General features: G+C 42.7%; 1 protein-coding gene across 2 annotated transcripts; it reads right to left on the bottom strand.

Moving 5' to 3' along the window:
* On the bottom strand, positions 1-22586 carry TMEM38A (transmembrane protein 38A). 2 transcript variants are annotated; one of them, XR_011965497.1, is made up of 7 exons: positions 22069-22281; positions 9835-9991; positions 8494-8678; positions 6445-6532; positions 4665-4782; positions 1200-1697; positions 1-499 (listed from the first exon to the last, which is right to left on the bottom strand). XR_011965497.1 is itself a non-coding variant. In XM_072601266.1 (6 exons), exons 1-6 carry the CDS (start codon positions 22190-22192, stop codon positions 1458-1460), a joined length of 912 nt encoding a protein of 303 aa, XP_072457367.1. In that variant the 5' UTR covers positions 22193-22586; the 3' UTR covers positions 1-1457. The 2 variants fall into 2 exon arrangements, 1 of the variants encoding a protein (XP_072457367.1); XM_072601266.1 differs by having other exon boundaries at positions 1-1697; positions 22069-22586.
* Positions 22587-22967: the final 381 nt, after the last annotated feature.

Here is a 22967-nt window from a genome sequence, read left to right as displayed (position 1 = left end):
TTCACCTTACAATGCTTTTATTTTGTGGCTCATCTATAAAACATCACCCCCTTACTTGGAGCCCTTTATAGTCATCCAGAAACCGGTTTGTCAAAACATGATGCTTTTAAAAGAGACGACATCAGACCCTGCTGCCTGACTTCGTGGTGGGGAGTAAGGAGAGGCAATTCACCTGGGGTAAGGCACTTCCCAAATTCACTGCAACCAACCCACTTCCTTGGTGGGAAAAATCCTAGGATTTCTCCCAATGTTAGGTCTTGCAATAAAATCCCAGCCCTGAAACCTTCAGTTTAATTGGAAGAAGAAGGCGTGGTGCATCCCTCTTAGTTCCAGGTTCCATTTCCAGGTGAGCAGCCTCAGTCTGCTTATTATCCCTTTGGTGTTCAGTTTCAGGAGGTTCAGGGTGTTTGGATTGGAACATGATCCCTGCAGGCCAAGATCCCAACTTGGAAAAGCCCCTTCAGCTCCTCAAAGCCAGTGTCAGAACTTAACTGTAGACCTACCGAAGAGTAGCCCAGGGTTAGAGTCAGAAGGACCACAGTGACATAATGTACTATCTAGGACCCCATCTCTCTGGTTGTGCCTTTCCCCTCACCTCACATATGCTAGCTGACCCAAGACAAGACACACTGAGTAGATGCCAGGCTTCTTGCTTAACCAAAAAGCTCAATTTCCATATTGCAATTAAAAATTGGTTCAATTTCCATTTCGATCTTAAGGATTCAGGGAAGTCTGATAGAACATCAAAAGTCAGGAACATTACCAGTGACCATCTGGGAAATCTCAGTCCCCCAGATATTTCAAAAAGACAGCTCTCTGAAAGCTGACCTGGATCTGAAGTGAATGGGCAGTTCCAGGTCTAGCTCAGAGGTAACAGGCCACAGGTATCTCCTCAACTTGGGTGCAACACTTAGTCATTGAGGTCCCTTCTCAAAATTCAAGTTATTTTTCTTTCTCATAAGTCAATTCAAAAAGACATTATTAGGAGTCAATTATGTCAGGGTGGGTTTTTCCCCCTCACTCTTTCATTCTTGGATTCAAAATAAATTAGTTTAAAATACAAAGTAGTTTTCAGATGCCAGGAATCCTAAAGAGACATCAGGCAGAACCAGTGTTCCTAGACTCCCATAGCAACTTAAAACTGTTTCCCAAAATAGCTTTTGTTTAAAGGGAGAAAAAAAAAAAAGGAGAAAACATACTATGAAGATTCCTGGCTTTGGGCTAGAATTCTCCCTTTGGGCCTATAGGAATTTCCACACCTCATCTGTAAGCCCCTGAAAATAGGGGGTCTCTGATGGGAATAAGAGAGGCATGCTGGGCCGTCGCCTAGATTCCTTCTCCCTTGTACAAGTCTTAGAGTGGAGCCTGTGAGGGCTCGGGTGACATGGGTATATTTCTCATGCAGCTCAAAAATGACTCTTTCTTTGGCCACCAGTCACACGTGGCAGATTCTTCATTTACTCTGCCTTCTTGGCCTTTCTCTTTCTGGAACCTTCATTCAGCTCCTCCTTTGATTTGGCTGGAGGCTGAGGGGCATGAAGGGAGGATGAGCCCCCATGGGCATCGTGGGAAGACCTGTGGTCATCATGGTGATCGTCCCCATGGTCTCCGCAGGAAGAACCAAAGAGAACAGGACAGATGAAGCCCTCAATAGTATCAAATGGGGACGCATGGGAGTGTGTAGCTGTCAGGAACACCTGTGATGGGGAATGGGAGAGGAGAAGAAAGAGGAGGAGGAGAGACACAGAGAGAGGAATGTGATTTGTAGATCATTTTAGGTAACTAGAACTGAGGTATAAGTCATAAGAGGAAATCTCTAGGCAGCCAATTGCATAGGACATCCTTCCATACCTTCCCCCCACCTTGGTTTTTTAGTATTCAGTGCCCTGCCCCCACTCATTACATTCCCCACTGAATATTCCATTCCTCTACTGAATGGGTCCATGAAAGTCCTCCTCTCCTCACTCACCACCTCCCACCTGATAAAAGCTTAACTGTTTTCTATCTGCACAAAGATATTCATATTAGCATTATAGGGAATTGCAAAAAACTGGAAATATTCTAAATATCCATTAATAAAGTCAAATAAATTGTGGTCCATTTATATAATGTAGAGATTCTCAACCTAGGGCCCATGAAATTTTAAAAATATATATTTTGATAACTCTATTTCAACATGATTGGTGTCCTTTGTAATCCTCTGCATTATATTTTACGCATTTAAAAACATGGTTCTTAGAAGACGGCCATTCACTTCATCAGACTGACTGCCAGAAGAAGTCTAGGACCCCCCAAAAATGCTTCGAATCCTTGATGTTAGGGAATACTATTGCACTATTAATTAAGACTGATGGAGATAAGGCAGAAAAAGAAATCTGGGGAAAAGCTGTAGGAAAAGGGGGAAAAAGCAGAAAGAGAAGACCAGAAGACACACTAACTCTATGATCCACACAAACCAGTTTTATTTTCTCTCTCTCTCTCTCTCTTTCTCTCTCCATACCTAGCTGTCCTCCATGCCTACAATGCTCTCCCTCATTACTGCCTCTCACAACATTCCTTACCTCCTTCAAAGATCTGTTCAAGTACTACCCTGTATATGAAACCTTTCCTGAGCCCCGACACATTCCCCAAACGGAAGCTGTCAACTCCCCAAATTTATCTCATATACATACATACATACATGCATAGACATATACATTAATATGTGTAAACACACATATAGTATATATACATATGTATATGTATGTACATATATAGGTGAATACACACATACCAGCTTGCAACATATGTAATCAAATGCAAGATTTGATTTAGTGTAAATTATAAAATGATACCAAGGAACCTTAGATATGCTTCCAAATTCAATTAACAGAACATATGAGAACTACTTGAAGGTTTGAACATGATAGTTTGTCACATAAAGTATGGATGTGATATATTACTGCATATCTTATTACCCACAACTTCGTTAAATGTTTTTTTTTACAAGCCCTTAACATAATGGACACAAACAATACTTTAGATGGAAACATTACAACCCCAAAAAGAAGAGACTTAGAACAAAAATGTGATGGACTTGAATGGTGTGAATGTGGTCATGGTAACTCTCATAGCTGATGAGATGTCAGAATGTCTGAATCCATGGTGCAGAATATTATGAAACACACGGAGGAAGAAAACAGGAAGGGGCAAAAATGAATCCATTTTTGTGATTCACAAACAAAGGAAGGTAAGAGTTATAATGAAAGAAATGGGCCCTCTTTTAGTTGTATGGTTTGAAGATTTAAACCAAAAACACTCCCCTTTGCGCAGAGCAGTCATTCTTACCAAACTCTCAAGTTTATTTAAGGAACTTATAGGGTCTGAATGCAGATTGAAGCACACTTTTTTAAAAACTTCCTTTTTCTCTTTTTTGATCTGCATTTTCTTTGGCAACATGGCGAATATGGAAATGTTTCGCATGATAGCGCATGTCTAATCTATATCAAATAGCTTGCCTTCTCAAGAAGAGGGGAGAAAAGGGAGAGAATTCAGAACTCAAAATGGTTTTTTTTAAAGTTAGAAATGTTTGTTTATATGTAATTAAGAAAAAGATAATAAAAATGAATGTTGAAAACTAAAAATTAATTTTAAAAGAAAAATAATTTTTAAAAAGTTTTCATTTATTTAAGGAAATGAAAGAAAATAAAGAGATATTTCGGGGCTTTGGGCAGCTTTCACAGAGAAAGTATCAATCTCTACTGGCAGAGGGACTTTTCTCACCTGGAAACTCACAGGTCTGAGCCCATTCGTACATTTTGTAAGGACTTATTTGTTTACGTGTTATCTCCTCCTATCAAATATAAGCTCTTTGAGGGCAGGAACTATTTCATTTTTGTCTTCATGATCCCTGTGCCTAGAATGATTTCTGGCACACTAACTACATAAAAGGAAATGTGAATAAAAATGAATGAACAAGGAATCTCGACTCAGATTGGAGCAGGTGAAAGATTGATTGTTATGATGTTTTATGCATTAAATTAAAACAGATACTAAGTGATTACTGGTCTCTTTTTTGGCTTCCTACTATACTTATCAATCAAAAAGCATTTTTCTAAGGACTTATGGAATAGATCCCTATCTGTAGAGTCAATTTCTAGTGTGTAAGAGCTGCGTCCTCTGATAGAGTATAGATTCCTTGGAGGCAATGATAAGTCTAATAAAAATAATAATAACTAGTATCAATTATATAACTATAATAGCTAGTACCAATTACATAGTGCTTTAAGGTCTGTAAAATATTTTATAAGTTTTATCTGATTTTATCTTCACAACCCTGAGAGGTAGGTGCTATTATCATCCCCATTTTATAGATGAGGAAACTGAGGCAGGTAGAGGTTAAGTGACTTGCCCAAGGTCCCACAGCGAGTATGTACATGTGGCAGCATTTGAACTCAGGTCTTCCTGATTCCAGTCCCAGAGTTCTGTTTACTAAGTCATCTAGCTGCCTTCCCAGTAGGACAAAAGGTCCTGCCTCTGATTCTCAGTGCATCTTCCCCAAATTGAATCTTCTCCAGGGGCCAGGATTCCTAGTTGATATTCAAATCAGGGTTCTTGATACTTGTGGGGAAAGAATTTTCAAGCTCCATCATGGTCATGTTATAGCATCTCCACCAGCCTCTTACCTTACAAGACACCATGAACAGGGTGCAGAAGAAGATGAGGTTAGCTTTGGAAATGGGAAGCCAGCGAGTCTGCTGAAGTGTGAAGAGAATGGCTCCATATAAGCTGGCTTTGGTTGGACTGGAAAGGAAATAAAGAGCCCAGGCTTTAGTGGAGATAGGAAAGCATCCCAGCACCCACAGGGTAAGTCAGGAAGGTCCTAATGTGCTGATGCCTGCCCTCCCCCGTCTTCCCATCATGACCTTCCTCCCACCCCTCCTCCCCAGTCATCCAGACCACTTCCGTCTGAGACAAAAAGAATGTTAGAACTAGAACACATAGGAAGAACATAGTGAAGTTAGAAGTAGACAGGAACTTAGGTCATAGAATGTCAGCTCTTTGTAGTTTTCTCATTGGTAAAATAAGGGCACTGTATCAGATGTTTCCTAAGGTCCAGCCCAGATCTAATATTCTCTTCTAAGAGTCCTCAATTCTGTGTCCCAAGGGCCTTCATAGCCCTGACACCCTGTGTTCTAAGGGCCCTCCCAGCTCTGACATCATGTGTCCTAAGGGCCCTCCCAGCTCTAACATCCTGTGTTCTAAGGACCCTCCCAGCTCTGACTCATGTGTCCTAAGGGCCCTCCCAGCTCTGACATCATGTGTCCTAAGGGCTCTCCCAGCTCTTACATTTTCTGGTCTAAAGACCCAGCTCTGACATTCTGTGCTCTAGACCCCTAGGCAGCACAGTGGATAAGAGTGTTGGTTGCAGAGGCAGCAAGACTTGAAATCTAGCCTCAAACATTTCCTAGCTATGTGACCCTCAGTTTCCTCAACTTTAAAATGGGGATATCAGATAGATATGACCTATCTCTTAGGGTTATTGTGGGAATCAAATATTTGTAAAGCACTTGGCATAATGCCTGGCAAATAATTAGCATCTTTTCCCTAAGGTCCTTCCCATTTCTGACATTCTGTTCTATTTTCTAACTTCCTTTCCAACCCTGGAGATAGATGAGTCCCATATGTGTCCCCTATGTGTCCTCTTCAGTCGGAATGCAATTGGCAATGATTGCATTTCGTCTTAAGTGCTCGGAGTTGGGCTTTGATACAATCACACTGTTAGGCAAATCACATTCCCTTTGGTGCTTTCTATGTAACTCCGAAACAAAGGCTCCGAAGCTCTCAGACTTCTTCCAGCTAAGACAGCCTCTGCTTCTAGTAACTAACTAACATTTATGTAGCACTTAAGTTTGCCAAGCGCTTTGTAGGTATTATCTCAGTTGATCCTTACAACCACCCTGGGAGGCAGGTGCTATTATGATCCTCCCTACTTTACAAGTGAAGAAACTGAGCCACAGAAGGTTAAGTGACTTGCACCTAGGGTCACACAGCTAGTGTCCGAGGCAGGATTCAAACTCAGGTCTTTTTGATTCCAAGTCCAGCACTCTATGAACAGTGCCAAGTCAGTATGTCAGTGTACAGGGCCATATCTGGGCCAGCCCTTTTCTTCAATTCAATTCAATAAGCACCTAGGCACTTAGCCAAGGAACTGGGCTAAGAAGTGGTTCCTGCTTAACCACAGAACCTCTTTCCATTTCCATTTGCCTACATAGGTGTCTAATCTAGGTATGGAGAGACTCTGATTGTAGCTTCAAGACTTGGCGACCCCATGACTCTGAGGATGGCCTCAGGCAAAGTGGTTGACTTATTTGGGTTTGGTTTCCTCATCCACAAAAATGGGAATAACTTGGATTTCCTAACATCCTGACTGTAAAAGAGGAAGTTCCAACGTCAATGACTTACAAGGACATGTGGAGAATCTCGTTTGTCTCTGGCTTCCAGACTCCACGGAGCAGTTGCTCAAAGTTGGACATCAGAGCCACACCTGAACCTGTACAACAGTAAGACAGTGAGGCCACATCCTGAATGTGACAGCTATCCTCCTGCATTCTCTTCAAAAAGGAGTCTTTCTGGATCTTCCAGCACTTGCCTAGAACAGACTCCCCCCACGTCTCTGCGTACTGAAATCCTCCTTGAAAAGCTCCCAGTCAGCTGCCATTTCCTCCCTGAAGTCTTCCCTGATAATCGATGGGTGTGATTGACCCCTTCCCTCCTGGAAGCTTCTCTGTAGCTCCTAGATACTTTATCATATTCTAATGCAAAATCAAATCAACACAACCACTGCTTTTGGAAATTGGCTGTCCTTCATAAGGAAAGAGGACCAGAATTACATCACTATGTCGGGATCAATACTGTGTCCAATTATGGCTGATCAGACCAATATGAGTTTGGAAGGCTCTACCACAGGGCTGGCACAAATAATAGGTGTGAACACTTGGAATGGAGATGTCTCCAAATTTGCACATCTCAGTTTGCACATATTGGGGAAACAGATTATTAATCTACTGTCCTACTATTCCAGTCACCATTCTGGGGACTTCCCAACCCCAAGACGTCCTTTGCTCCCTAGCCACCACAATACAAATATAAGCCATTTGAATATTGTTCCTCTATCAAGGTCCTCCTTCAATGTCTCAACATTTCTTGGGGCTTACCCAAAGTTCTTCAAGACTATGTCAGGGAGATAAGAAAAAGGATAATTTCAGGGAACCCTGGGAAGACTTATATGAACTGATGCAGAGTAAAAGGAGAAGAACCAGGAAAACAATTTAGACAATAATAAGAACCATCAAGACAAACAACGACTTTAAAAAAAACTTTAATGAAAGCAAGGACCAACCACGATTCCAAAGGACTGATGATGAATCATGCTACCCACCCCTGAGAGAGAGGTGATGAACTCAGAGTGTAGAATGAGACATATTATTTCTTGGACATGGCCAAAGTACAAATTTACTTTGTTCAAGTATGCATATTTGGGACAAAGGTTTTGTTTTTCTTTCTTTTTCCCCGCAATGTGTGTATATGGTGGGGAGAGGTTGGAATAGAATAGGTAGGTAATTTTTTGGTTGTTAATTGTACAAAATAAAAAACCACAAATTTTTCAAAAGGCTGTGCCCATGAAATCAAAGTTATAGGAGGGCCTTCACAGTGGGACAGGCTTCATATATAGTTATGAACAACACATCTGTTACCCAACTTAAATCAGAACAAAGAAGCTTGTCACCTTGTATATGTTTTGTAAGTACTTACAGGTTTGCTTTCTCCCAGCAAAATATAAGCATCTTGAAGGCAGGGACTGTTATCTCTGTCTTTGTATCCCCAGAGGATAGTACAGCACCCAGTAGGTGCTTAAGTGGTTGTTGAATGAATGAATCAACAGAAGGCTGGCTAGCCAGTAAGTCTTTTTTTTTTTTTTTTTAGTCACTCGTGAAATTTGGTGTGGAAGGGTTTGCCTTCTATATCAGTGGAAGGAAAAGGCATACAACAGAATTGTGGTTCTTTTGGAGAATACTATTTGCACAATAACTACAGTAATGTAAAAGAAATACAACGCTAAAAGACATTGGAACTCTGACTGATGCAGTCAGTGATCAATGAAGACTTCAGAGAACTAGCAGAGAAGCATGCCTTCTTCCTCTCAGAAGAGGTGGTGAATGAGGCATACACAGTCAGACATGGCCATTGTGGTGCGGATTTGTTTTGCCTAATTATACTTCTTTGTCATAGGAGAGGGTTCTATGATAAGGGAAATCTTCAGAAAGTGACTCAACTATCATTTTTAAAAGAGTATCAATAAAGCATCTAATTCATTTTTTAAAGGAAGGTAAGGGTATCTATTATTCCATAGAACAGTTGGCTGTTCTGAGTATGAGAGTCCCCCTTAGAATTTCTCACTTAGAGCTTCAAGTCTGGAAGGCAGGAGCTCCATTGGCATGGCCAGAGACTTACCTTTGACCCAGCCTGTGGCGATCATGATGAACCACCCGTGGTGGTAGTGGTGGTGGGCATGATGGATGCCAACCGCAATCTTCCGAACTCTCACCACCTCCTTCATTGCCACAAATATTAGCTTCACAGGCAGGAAACTGATGCATTTATAAAAGAGGTTCATGGGGCAGAAGAAGGTCATGTACCTGCAAGAAAGGCAGCATCCAACATTTGGGAGAAACCAAGACATCTTCTCATTCCCCCCCCTACCCTTCACTCCAATGGTGGCCTGAACAGTAAGGAATGTGATTAGCTTTAAGTCTAACTATGTCAATTTATTGAAGTAAATGTGAAAGTTAGAAGAGAAAGAGAAGACATCCTCTTGCTTACCATATCTCCCCCTTCAACCCATCCTGCACACTCCCTACAACACAATGCATCTTTCTGATATCCCTCTGTTCAAGAGCTTACAATAGCTCTTCATTGTCTTCTAACAAGTCCAGATTTTTAGCTTGGTATTTAAAATCCTTCTGCAACCTAGTCCCAATCTACTTGATCATCTCTGTCTTCTCTGCTTCCCTACAATTCAACTTCCACTCTAGCCCATCCCTCTGTCATCCTTTCTAGCATTTTCTCTCATTATTACTTGACATGAATCCTTCTCTAGGCAGACTGGTCAACTTAGTGTTTCATAGGTGCTTCTCATGTTTTCCTACTTCCATACCTTTGCTCACTCTGCTTCCACCAACTGTAATGTCTCTTGCCATTTTCTTTATTTCTTCAAAACCTAGCCTTCTTTTAGCCAGGTGGCACAGTGGGTACAGTGCTCAGCCTAGAAGATTCATCTTCATGAGTTTAAATCTGGCCCCAGGTGCTTCCTAGCTGTATGAACCTAGGTAAGTCACTTAACCCTGGTTGCCTCAGTTTCCTCATCTGAAAAATGAGCTGGAGAACGTAATAACAAACCATTCCAACAGCTTTGTCAGAAAAAAAACACAACAAAACTCAAATGGGGTTATGAAGAGTCAGATGCAACTGAAAAACAACAAAGTCTTCCTTTAGGACTCAGGTCAAGCATCTCCTGACTCTCTGTACTGCACCACTCTCTCTGCCCATTATGGATGGTGTGAGGCCTTTCTTATCTCTGCCATTCTTTGTTAGTTAACTTTCAAGGATTGCCTGGGTGACAGCTCTGGGAAGAGTCATTGTTGTTGTTATTGCTGAGGAGGACCATGACATCAAGATGATGACATGACTTGCAGTTGACTTTGATTTGAGTGAGGGAGGGCAGCAGAGCAATACACACATTATGGTCAACCTTCCCTGTCAAGAGGCAGGGTCTGCTTCCAGAGGAAGGCTTACCAGACAGCGGAGGCCAGGAGTATACTGGAGTTATTGCTGAAATAATCGATTGGTGCTTCCCCGAGCAGAAGATCAGCCAGGATGTAGCTCCCAAAGCAATAGAGCATGGCACAGATCCATGAGGCCACAGGGCTCCTCCGGGACAATTCCACAGAACCTGCAAAAGCATCCTTGTGATGGTCACCTAGGTCTAATGGCCTTAGAGAAGCCAGGAAGTTCAGATGCCCAACCCAACCTTTTCTCTGGGTGGTATACAACCCCAACTCGTTTGCTAGAAAGGGTTATTCATCCATCTATACCTCCATATCTAATTGAATTCATTCTTCTACCCACTCATTCATTCATAATTTTTATTCCTCCACTGCTTCAGAGCCTGCTGGTTGGTGTCCGTCTCAATGCTCCCCTCCTCCAGTCCATCTTCCACTCAGTGCTCAAAATTATTTTCCTAAAGGGCAAGTCTGACCGTGTGATCTCTCTGTTCAATAAACTGCAGTGGTTCCCTATTCCCTCCGTGATCAAACAGTAAATATTCTGTTTGGCTTTTGAAGCTTTTCAAAGCCTGGCCCTTTCCGACCTTTCCAGTCTTCTTATACGTTTCAGGCAAAACAAGTTCTGCAGTCTGGGGACACTGTTCCTCCTTGCTATTCCTCCTACATTCCATCTCTCCACTCTGAGTATTTTCACTGGCTGTCCCCATGTCTGCATTTCTCTTCCTCCACATCTCTGCCTCCTATCTTCCCTGGCTTCCTTCAAGTCTCAGCCAAAGTGCCACCTTCTGCTCACATTCCTTAATCTGAGAGCCTTCCCTCTGAGATTATGTGCAGTTCATATCCTATCTTTAGCTTGTTTGTCCCTTGCTGTTCACATGTTGTGTCTCCCCATTAGATTGTGAGATCCTTGAGAACAGGGACTGTTTTTATGCCTTTTCCTTTTTTCCCCTGCATCCTCAGCACTTCACAAGAAGTGCTCAATAAACGCTTTTTAAATTTGATTTATTCATTCACTCATTTACTCTTTACTTCATCTCATTCATTCAATCTTTTACTGTTTCATTCATTCATCAGTCAGTCATCATTACTATTAACAGAGCACTGTACTAGGGGAGGCAGTTGGGAAGCAGGTTGAAAGCACTTTCACATAGTGGAAAAAACCCAAGTTTGAATTTTTTCTCTTCAATTCCAAAGGACTCATGATGAAAAAAATGAACTGACAAAGATGGAGGCCTTTGAACGGATGGGAAGGGGAGGGGAGGTGCAGAAAGGGAAATTCCAGGTTGAAAGAATGATAGGTAAGTACAGGATCAGGAAGAATTAAGTTAGGCAAGAGGTGAGCCAAGAAGCATGCTTTGACCTGCAGAGCTTGGCAGGGAGTCAAGGTGAGAAGTTAAATATAGCTAGACGTGGAGACAGGTGGAGACTCCAGAATGGCAGCCAGGTAATCACTATTTTTTTCTTAACTTGCCATGTCTTTAGGGAGTGTAATGGGATTATTATAGTGAGGTGTTGGAAAGAGACAGTAAAATGTAACTCAGCAGAAAGAGGAATCTCTTGGTTCAGTTGGAAACACCAATGGAATGGTTTTCAAGAGTGCCAATGATGCAGGGTCATCCTGTTTGGCTCCAGAGGGTAAGATAGAACCAGAAGCAATAGGTGGATGTTGTAAAGACACAAATTTAGGCTTGACATAAGGAAAAACTCCCCAAAACTCAGCTGTGAATGGGGCCCACCATTCTGGAAAGCAAAATGGAACTTCAAACCCTCAAATCACTAAACTATATAAATACTTTTGATCCAGTGATGCCATGAGCAGGAAAGAGGAGAGAATAAGCATTTACATGGTACCTACTATGTGCCAGGCACTATGCTAAGCATTTTTACAAAAATTTTCTAATATTACCAAGCACATAGCCTCAAAGAGGTCAGGAACAGAAAGGAATGCCACTCCTCCCCCTACCCTTCCTCCTTTCCTCCTTCTATGTGTGCAAATATTTATAGCAGCTCTTTTTGTGGTAATACAGCAGTGGGAACTAAGGGGTGCCCATCAATTAGGGAATGACTGAACAAATTATGGTACATGAATGTAATGGAATATCATAAATGACAAAAAATGATTTTACTGAATAAGAGCAGGAGAACAATTTATGCAAAAAATTACAACAATATAAAGGAAAACAACTTTTAAAGACTTCAAAGCTTTTAATCACTGTAAGGACCAATTGCAGGTCCAGATGACTGATGACGGTGTGTGTCTTCCAGCTCTTAGCCAAGAGGTGTTAGACTAGTCGTACTGAATGAGACGTACATTTTCAAACATGGCCAGTGTATGAATTTGTTCTGTCTGACTGTACAAGAGAGAGTTTTTATTTTGGGAGGGGGAAGAATTAGTGGGTAGTGATAATGATGCCAAAAAAGAAAATAGCAAACAGGAAATGTCAAGAAAATACACAGAAGAGAGAAGAAGAAGGTTCACCAGAGGCACAGGGACAAGCTGGGTATTGTTTCCTTCTAACTTTAATATATACTTTTTAAAAATCTGTATGTAATAGAGATCCTTGGTTTCATATACAACTCTCATTTTCTGTTCTTCTTTGACAATGAAAATGTTTGTGTTAGCTGATGTTTAAGTTCATAATGAAAAAAGAAAAATTTTAAAAAAAGGTGATGCAGATTAATTTTATCTCCATTTTTGATAGCAATATTAAACCATTAGATAGGAAAGGGATAGGATGCTGTAATTAGAGTTTGCCTATCAGAGTGGGGAACCTGCAGCCTCGAGGCCTAGATTTTGTAAAGAATTTGATAAAGTAGCTCAAAATCTTGTGGAAAAGATATTTAAATAACAAAAATGTTAGATGGACTTGGAACTGGTAGAATGATCAGATCTAAAGAGTATTAATTAATGGTTTGATATCAGCCTGAAAGGAGGTGTCCAGAGGAGTACCCAGTGAATCTCTTCTTGGCGCTGTGCTATTTAATTAAGCATGTTTATCAAATCTGCAGATGATTTGCACTTGGCTATCACTGAAAAGGATAGCTAACACATTGGATAACAGAATCAAGGCTCTCAAAAGTCCTCGATAGGCTAGAATATAAGGCTGAATCTAATAAGATGGAATTTAATAGTAAATGTAAAAATAAAAATAGTAAGGTAAAATAGTAGAAAAAAATCCACTGTTTTGACCCTTTACAACCTGGCACTCTTCTTTCTTTCCAGTTTTCTTAATGCCACTTCTCCCCCTCCCCTTCCCCCCATATACTTTCTCTTTGATCCCTAAGACACCTGTCTCCTTGCTGTTTCTCCCAGACTCCATCCCCAGATTCCAGGCATTTAAAGTATTACTTTTACTATTTACTATGACTATTTGTGACAGATTGTCATCAAAGCCTGTTGATTTTATGTTTGCGCCATCTCTCAAATACACCCCCTTCTCTCCTCTGACACTGCCACCATCCTAGGGCAGGCCTTTACCACCTTATTATGTCTCACCCCACCCAACCCAAGCCAAATTCAATCTGCCGCCAAGGTCTGTCGATTTCACCTTTACAACATCTCCCCAAAATGACTTCTCTCTTCTGATAATTGGCACCACCCTGGGGTAGGGTGTCATCATCTCACAACTGGATTATTGCTGATGAGTCTGCCTGCCTCAAGTCTCTGCCCATTCCATCCTCCAGCCACCAAAGTGATTTTCCTAAAATACAGATCAGACAGCATCCCTCTCCTACTCAAATGAACTCCAGTGTCTCCCTATTACCTCCAGGATCAAATCCAAAATCAAATCTTCCAAAACCTTGCCCCAGCTCCCACCCCCACCTTATCTTCCCAGTCTTCTTACACTTTGACCTAAACTCTTAGAACCAGTGACTTAGAACCTCCTGGCTGTTCCACCAATAAGACATTACACTTAGCTCTGGTTGTTTTCTCTGGCTTTCTCCCAGGCCTTGAATGATCTCCCTCTTCATCTCCACCTCTTGGTTTCCATCAAGTCCCCACTAAAATCCCATCTTCTGCAAGAAATCTTTCAATACCCCTCTTAATACTAGTGCCTTCCCTCCGTCAACTGTCTCCAAATATCTTGACGCCTCTAACCGGTGAGTTTATACATAGTTGGCTTTTGTTGAATTCCCCTTAGACTGTGAGTTCTTGGAGGGCAGGGAACGAAGTTTGCTGCTTTTCTTTGTATCCCCAGAATCTAAGCACAGGGTCTGTCATGTATTAGGCACTAAATAAATGTTTATTGAATGACTCTCCTAGTTTCCCTCAAGACTTACAGTAAGCTTCCTCTCCAAGAGACCCTTCCTGATCTTTTGTCTCCACTTCCCTCCAGCGGTTAGCGTCTCCCTTACAAAATGACTTTCAATCAAACAATAATATTTGTGAGGCACCACTGCACCCACTATGGACCAGGCATGGCGCCAAGTGCTGGAGATACAAAAAAATGACAAAAGTGAGTCCCTGCCCTCAAGGAGCTTCCAATCTAAAGAGGAGACAATGTGCAAACAACTTTGTACAAACAATATTTCTAAAGGATAGATAGGAAGTAATTAAGAGAGAGAAAGCAGCACTAGAATTAAGAGGGATCAGAAAAGCCTACAGTAGAAGGTGAGATTTTAGTTGGGAAGCCCGGAGGCAGATGAGGAGAGAGAGCATTCCAAGCAAGAGGGATGGCAAAGAAAATGCCTGGAGTCTGGAGATGGAGTCTGGGAGAAACAGCAAGGAGACAGGTGTCTTAGGGATCAAAGGGAAAGTATATGGGGGGAAGGGGAGGGGGAGAAGTAGCATTAAGAAAACTGGAAAGAAAGAAGAGTGCCAGGTTGTAAAGGGTCAAAACAGCGGGTTTTTTTTTTTTTTACTATTTTACTTTACTATTTTTGTTTTACTTTTACTATTTATTATTACTATTTTTACTATTTACTTGGAGAATTTTGCATTTTTAAAAAGGTATACACAGTTTTCCTCCATTTAATGTCAACTCATTGAAGGCAGGGATTGCTTTATTTTCATCCTGGTATCCACAGCGTCTAGTACAATGCTGGGCACACAGCGGGGCCATGACAAATGTTTGGTGACTGACTGATCAATTCAAATCTGATTAGAATTGCAACTTTCCAGGGATTTGGTGGAGAGTATACACTGGGCTTTGTATGAGGTACTGAAAATAACATTTAGCATTACACATTCTTTTAAAAATTTAAGTCTGATATTGTGTAGTCTGTCAAGATTGTTGGGATCCCTTCCTCCTTGAAGCCCCTGGGCTTGAGGTGAAAATGTTCTCACTCTCTCATGGACTTAAGCTCCTTCCACTCTCCAGAGATTTATTAAATCCCTCTAGCAGCCAAGCATTAAATCCCCCTTGCAACAGCTGGTGGCAGTCAGTCTGGGAGGAGCAAGAAGTCCATGTTTTTCAGAAATTGATACCTTCTCCCTTTCCCCCTCCCCACACCATCCATATCCATCTAAAAATAACTTCTTGGGATGCCATTCTTTCCATGGTCTTGGCTCAGTACATTTTCAACCATCCTCCTTCAGAAAGGAACACTCCCACTCTTGAGCCTGGGGGTTGGTGTTTCTTGTCAGTGGAAAGAACATTTAAATTCTTTTCTTTTTCTTTATTTCCTTGCAGTGCCCCAGGGAGGAAAGCCTGACATGAGATCTACCAAGTGTTGGCTTGATTTGAACGTATACTGCCTCTTGGCCAGCACTGGATGCACAGCTTTTGAAATTAGCCCTATGGTCCTCAGGTAGATCAGAGGGTCTAGAGTCCCAGATGGAGGCAACAGGCAGAGCAGTGGGGGATGTGAGGATCTGGAAAACAATGATTTGGCCGGGATTCTGAAGGCCAAAAGGAATGGGTTTATTAGAAATTATTATTATTATTAATTATTTATTAATTATTAAATTATTAGAACGGGTTCATTAGAAATTTATGCAGTAGCCAGGAGATCATTGTAGACAGTATCAGCAATATTGTCCAGCGATTAACTGGGAATGGCTTAGCTATTCTCGGTAACACAATGATACAATGAGACAATTCCAAAGAATTTATGAAAAATGCTATCTCCCTTCAGAGAAAGAGCTGATGGATTCTGAATGTAGATCAAAGCATACATTTTTTTACTTTCTATATTTTTCTTTCTTCATTATTTTTATGGTCTGTGTTCTCTTTTGCAACATGGCTAATATGGAAATGTTTTGCATGACTGCACATGTGTAATCAATATCCAAGGGCTTACCTTCTAAGGGGGGAGGAAGGAAGGGAGGAAATTTGGAACTCAAACATGATTTTAAAAAGAACGTTAAAAATTGTTTTTACATGTAATTGAGAAAAAATGTCATTCTTAAAAATACAATAAATTTAAAAAAATACAACAAATTTTTAATTTAAAAAATTTATCTGGTTAAAATGAACCACAACTTTAGAGCTGGGAGGGCCCTTGGAGATCCTAGAATCCTACATTTAGCACTGAAAGAGAAATCATAAGCCACCTGATAGTGCTGTACCCGCTCCTCCCCCCAGCCCTTATTACATAGATGAGGAACTGAGACCAAGAGTGATCAGTAACTTGTCCAGGGTCATACATTAAATCAGAGGGTGGGATCTGAACCCAGGCCATCTGTTTCCTAAAGCAAGTTTTCCTTCCATTGTGCCATACTACCTTGATCATCTAATTTGCTCCCATTGATTTTTTTTTTTAAACAAATGAAGAAGACAAGTTCCTTGACCAAAGTCACACAAGACTTAAGGGCAGAGCTGGAATTCAAACTCAGATCCCCTGACTTCCAATCCAATATTCTTCCCACTATCCCATGTGGCATTCAAAAAGGAATTCTGCTCCACATTGTAGAAGATGGGGCTCTATTCCTGTGCTTTGGAGCTGGCCACCATCGCCTGTACCTGGAATGCTCTCCCTTCTTACTTCTCCTCTAACCAAGGCAGCCAAGTGATGTCACCGATGCACGCTGGACCTGGAGTCAGGAAGACTTAGGCTCAAATCCTGCCTTACTAACTGTATGACCTTGAACAAGTCCATTTACCTTTCTCTGTCTCAATCTCTACATCTATAAAATGGCAACGATAATAGACACCTACCTCACAAAGTCGTTATGAGATCTAATGAAATAATATATGGAAAGGGCTTTACAAGTTTTGAAGTATTATACAAATGCTCATTTGTTATTATTAGGATACTATGATGTCACAATATCAGTCAGTCAACCAACAAACATTTATTATGCACCTACTGTGTGCCACACATTGTACTAAGAAAGGCAAGAGTCTCAAGGGGTTCAGTCTAATGGTGAAAACAACCTGAAAGCAACTATGTGCAAATATTCTACACAGTGGCCAAACCGGAGGTAATCATAGAGAGGAGGAACTAGCATTTAGGGGGACCACCTTGTAGAAGGTGTGATTTTATCTGGGATGCGAAGGAAACCAGGGAAGCCAGGAGACAGAGATGAGGAAGGAGAGCATGCTACACATAAGGGACAGCCAGTCAGAGTCGGGAGGTAGTGTTATATGAAAGGGGGTCAGCATTACTGGAACCAACTGGACCCATACCCAGTGTATGTGGGGTGAAGCAATGTGTGAGAAGACTGGAAGGAGGAACAGGTTATGAGGGGATTTGAAAGCCAAACAGAAGATTTTATATTTGATCCAAGGTGATAGGGAACCACTAGAGTTTACTTAGCAGAGGTGGAGTGATGTGGTTAGTTAGACCTGTGCTTTAAGAAAATCACTTTAGTGGTTGGATGGAAGATAGATTAGAGAGGGGAGAGACCTGAGAGAGGCAGAGCTCCCCCAGCAGCTGTTGCAATAATCCAGCCATGAGGTGATAAGGATTTGCCCCAGGGTGGTGGTGGGGTCCAAGAAAAGAAAGGGGTGCTGTGAGCAAAGTGCCTTATGAACCACAGAGCTATAAATATAAACGTGAGCTATCGCATTCCTGCAGTGCTTCCCAGAATTCCAGTCTCAGAGCAGCATGGATGGGGGCCTCACAAGTCACTGGTCTGTTCTGTACCTGCACAGGAATTCTCAGCAACATTCCTGACAAGCGATCATCCAGCACTGGCTTGAAGACCTTTAGGGAAGAACCCCCACTCCCTTCCTTGACAGTCCCTTCCACTCTGGGGCAGTTAGAATGCGTAGGAAGTTGTGTGGTTACAGCATGTTTTATTGACATTGTCCCCATGGTCTCATTTGATAATCATAGTAGGTAATGTTGGAATTATCACCCCCACCTCCAGAGATTTAGGGACATGCAGGCATCATGGAGTATTGGGCTTACAGTCCAGAAGTCATGGGTCTAAATTTTTTTGCAGATTTTTTCTGCAATTCAAGAAAGTCATTTAACTTTCATGTGCTCCAGCAGCAGATTTATCTACAAAGTCAGAGACAGGATACCTTCTCCCACCCCAATTTCCTTGTGTCCATTCATTTCTTGAGCTCAGAATTTAGAGCTCAGATCTAGATGCAGAGCTGGGAGTCCCAGAGGACATCTAGGCCAAATCCCCTGGCTTTACAGATGAGGAAACTGAGTTTTAGAGAAGCAATTTGACTTGAGTAGTAAATGAGACAAGGGCAATAAGGAGCAGAGCTAAGACAGGAGCCCCGTTGTCCTGAATCCCAGACCAGGGGGTTCTTTATACCATTTGCCCTGACCACAGGAGTGAGCAGGCAGGCAGGAACATGGGCAGGCAGGAAGGTGGGCAGGCAGGTAGGCACTCTTTAAGCTGAACAATCTCTGGCTCTTCACAGATTAAACACTCCAGAAATAAAGACAATTTCAGTGTCTCAGTAACCATTCTTTACCTGTAATCTCTAGAATTCCAGAAATCCCCTAGTAACCTGGTATAACTATGACCCTGATGAAGTCCTAAGCAAAGACTAGCAAGGATTTACTCAGAGACTCTTAACCTGGGGTCCATGAACTTTTTAAAAAAATATTTTGATAACCTTCCTTTAAAATATTTTCACACATAATCCTATGTATTTTACTTTAGGCCTTTAAAAGCATTATTTCAAGAAGGGCTCCACAGCCTTCATCAGCCTGACACATTGGTCAAGGACACATGTGCGCGTGCGCATGTGCACGCGCGCGCACAAACACACACACACACCTCTTGAACTAGTAGAAAGAATGCCTGCATAGTTCTCACCCTCAAGTTCTGAAATTTATTATTGTATGAACATAGGTAAGTCACTTCACCTTTTCCGAGCCTGAGTTTCCTCATCTATGGGCGTAATAATACATAACGCTACACACTTCAACAGGATTGCTATGAGGAGAGAGCACTTCGTAAACCATAAATGGATAGAAAACCACATTCTCAGGTATGATAGGAAGCTCTTAAACCTAAGATTTACCATCTTGGGTCAAGCCCAGGTCACAGGGACATCAAGGGACAAGTTAGACTGGTACAATAATAGAGATGTCAGACCTTGAAACTCAGAATGTTAAACCTAGAAGGCACCTTACAATTGAAACTGTTGGAGCTGGGAGGGCCTTTAGAATATAGAACACAAAATGTTTATCATGTACTTGAACAAATTATGCATTTAAATCATGAATTGAAAAAATAATTTAGGAACTATCTAGTTTTATTACAGCATTAGTCAATGGCTTCAGAAATTATAAGAAACTTTTTAATACAGATATTAAGAATTCTACTTCATTTGTGATTTATGCACTGGTTTTTTTTGGAAAACCCTTCTGATTTAGGGAAGGTTTGGAGCTCAGGCTCAGGGTGAGGCTCCAGTTCAGGCTGGAGTTTTATGGATTTAGAAATTCAATCACTCTCATCTCTGTAATAATTTATGACTCGAAAGTGTTTTTATCCCCATAGAGGAAGAATAAATATTATCAGGCTCCTTATACAGATGAGGAAACTGAGGCTTAGAGCGGCCTAGTGACTTGCTAAAAGATAACATGGTAAGTGAGAAAGCCAAGACTCAAACTCAGGTTTTCTTGACTCCAAATCAGAATTATCAAGAAATTAAAATTCCATAAAATATAAGCAAAAATGCTGCAAGGTGCTTTGCCATTTTCAAGTATTGATACTGACAATTAAAAATAGACATATGGCACATTAAGGGTTACACAAAATGCATGCCAGGAATGATCTAATTTGATCCCCATAAAGGTATTACTACCTCCATCTTATAGAGGAGGAAAGTGAGGTACAGCTAATGAAGGTCAGACAAAGAATCCAAGCCTGGGGTTTTCCTAACTAACCAACTAAGCTCCCTCATGCTGCTTATGAAAGCATACTTCTAAAATAGCTCCCAGAGCCTGCAGAATTGGACACTAACTGGCTAGTTTCTCTCTACCCCCACGGTTAGATGGTTTTTCAAAGCTCTCAGGTTGTATCTTGAATTTATATAGATTTGGGATCATCTGTCCCCAAGAGAAGAAGAAAACTCAATAAAAATCAGTCCATGTCCAAATGTAAGGCGAGCCAGTCTCCTGGTTCCCTCATTCCCCTTAGGTGAAGCATTCTTTCCTGAAAGTCAAATTTCTTCTAGAAGACCTGTCAATGATCCCATATGGTGCTTTACTCCTAATAGCCAAACCTCATATTTTAAAAATAGAATTTTTTTGAAAAATAGAAACTCACAAATTGTCAGAGCTGGAAGGGGCTTTAGAACATAGACTATCAAAAATGGAAGTGAAACCTTAGATCATTGAGTATCAGCACTGGATGGAACATATAATATAGAAACTGGGAGGAAACTCAGAACTCAAAGGCAGGTGAGAATCAGTCCCAGTCCTACAGGGTGGCCCCCTCCAGGCATCCTCAGGGTGGGGACTGACTGATCTGATTCCTACTTGAGATACAGGATGGAAACACATGAGACATGTAATTTAGGCTATCAAAATGAGAAGTACCTCAGGGATCACCTAGTGTAAAACTTAGCAGTTTCTAAAGAAGACTTCTTTTTTCACCATGTTCCCTTTTTTCTTAGAGAAGGGTGAGGTAGGACTACAGCAAAACTGCAGGCAGGCAACCAAGCTACCAGCATTTTGAAACAGGAAACAAATGCTGCAATCCTAGTACAAAGCTATTCCCATTTTACTTTGCAAAATAAGTGTTCCCTGGTAACAGCTTTTAAAGCATCAACTCCTTTCCCCTCCCCTCCCCCCAAATTCTCCAGCTCATAGTGTAGGAAAACAGGGTGGAAAGTACAAGGATGGAATCCAGGTGGAATCCCTGTTCAGTAATACAGCCTTAGAGTCTCCACTGGAGTTCCATTTCCTTGTCTGTAAATGAAAAGTGCTGGCCTGGTGAGGAGTGCTGATGCTAAAAGAATACTGAACACCGATAAAAATAACACCTTACAAGCCACACCACCAGATTTGACAGTGAATTGAATAGTGGCTGTTCTTCGGTGGATGGGGGAGGTGGCATTCTGGTTCGATCTCTGTTATAAAGAACACTGAATGTGGAGGCAAAAAGGCCTAGGTTCAAATCCCAGCTCTGTTTACTTACTACCGATGAGACTCCGGACAAGTCATTTCCCCTCCCCGGACCTCAGTCTCCTTCTCCGTAAACTAAGGACTGGCCTAGATGATTAGAGGAGCCATTCAGCTCAAAAATCCTTAACTCCATTATCTCCTCTGATCCTCCCAAATCCGCAAGAAATAGGTTAGGCATAATCGTGGCCCCATTTTACAGAAGAATCTCAAATAGGTTTTAAGTGATTTCCCCAGGGCCGCTTCAGAGCCAGAACCAGAACTCAGGTCTGATGGCTCTTGGTCCAGTATTCTTTAACAGGGGTCTGTAGCTCCTGGAGGGAGAATACCTGCCTCCCACGGAGGCAGAAACCTGGCCACCTGCAGGGAAGGGACTCTTCCCCTCCGCGAGAAACAAGTCAGACCGAGCAGGGACGGTTTCGGTGGCCCTGAGTCAGCGCCACAGCAGAGGGTCTCCCGGAAACCTAGCCCCGGGGAGGGAGGGCGGGGGCGGGCTGCGGTGTCAATTTTCCCGCAGCCCTTTTCTCCTTCGGCAGCCTTATATAGACATAACAGCTGCGGTTTCACCTTGCCAAGGGCACCCGGGGGGTGGCGTGGGGGTAGAGGGCAGCTAGGAGATGGGGAGGGGGTGGCAGAGAGGTCCGAAGGCTGAAGGCAGGTGGGAGCCAGCCCTAGCCCCGCAGGGTCTCCCCCCCGACCCCCACCCCTGGAGCCCAGGGACTCCCAGCCCCCCAGCCCCGCCCGGCCCGGACGGACTGACCTGGCTCGTACTTGAGATACAGGATGGAAACGATGAAGTAGCTGAGGTCAAAGACTGGGAACAGGGGCACTCGGGAGAAGCTGAGCGCCAGCTCGCCCAGGCTCAGGGCCGACAGCAGCTCCATGTCTCCCGGCAGCGGCCCCTGAGAGCCCCGGCGCCCAGGCTGCCCGCCTAATGGGGCAGAGGCAGGCTGTGCCCGAGCCTAGCGGTGCCCCGCCCCCCTCGATCTCCTTCTCCTCCCCTGCCCGCCGACAGGTGCAGAAGCGCCTCCGAGCCCCCAGCTCCTCCCTCTGGGCTGGGCAGCTGCCCCACTCCAAGTCCCGCCGGGAGCTGCCGCTGGCAGCGGTGCTGCTAGCCGCGGAGCTCTGTCCGATGTCCCCGGTTTCCTCTCCAGCTCCTACGAACCCCAGCTCACACGTGGGGAGCGCTCCAGCCAGCCTCCCAGTGGCTATCTTCTCCCCCTTACCCAATGCCCGCCCCTGCAAGCTGCCAGGCTTGCAGGATTTCTCAGGTCAAAGAATCCCGAAATCCCTCCCCTGGCCCACCCCCACCAGGAGGGACGGACCTCTGGGACCTCAGGGCCGATTCAGACCTCTCAGATCCTCCCGCAAGTGTCCTCTGCTCGAAAACCTCCAGTGGGGAGGGTTTGGGAGGGGGGACTTGCTAACCAGCGGAGGAGGCTCATTACCCTTTGGGAAAGGTCCCATGGTTGGCAGTTTTTCTCTATAGCTAGCCCAGGATCTCCTCTCAGCAACTTCCACCCAATCCTCCGAGTTTTGACCTCCATTGTAAAAAAAAAAAAAAAAAAAAGTCTAATTCTTCTTCTCCAGGACAACCATTCAGACACATAAAGACAGTTATCCTGGGTGTCTCAGAGATAGTCATCTAATTTCCCTGCA

Source organism: Notamacropus eugenii, chromosome 4, assembly GCF_028372415.1.
Source record: "Notamacropus eugenii isolate mMacEug1 chromosome 4, mMacEug1.pri_v2, whole genome shotgun sequence".
NCBI lineage: Eukaryota > Metazoa > Chordata > Mammalia > Diprotodontia > Macropodidae > Notamacropus > Notamacropus eugenii.
The sequence above is the reverse complement of the archived record's forward strand: the minus strand, read 5'-3'. Positions and strand labels throughout refer to the sequence as shown.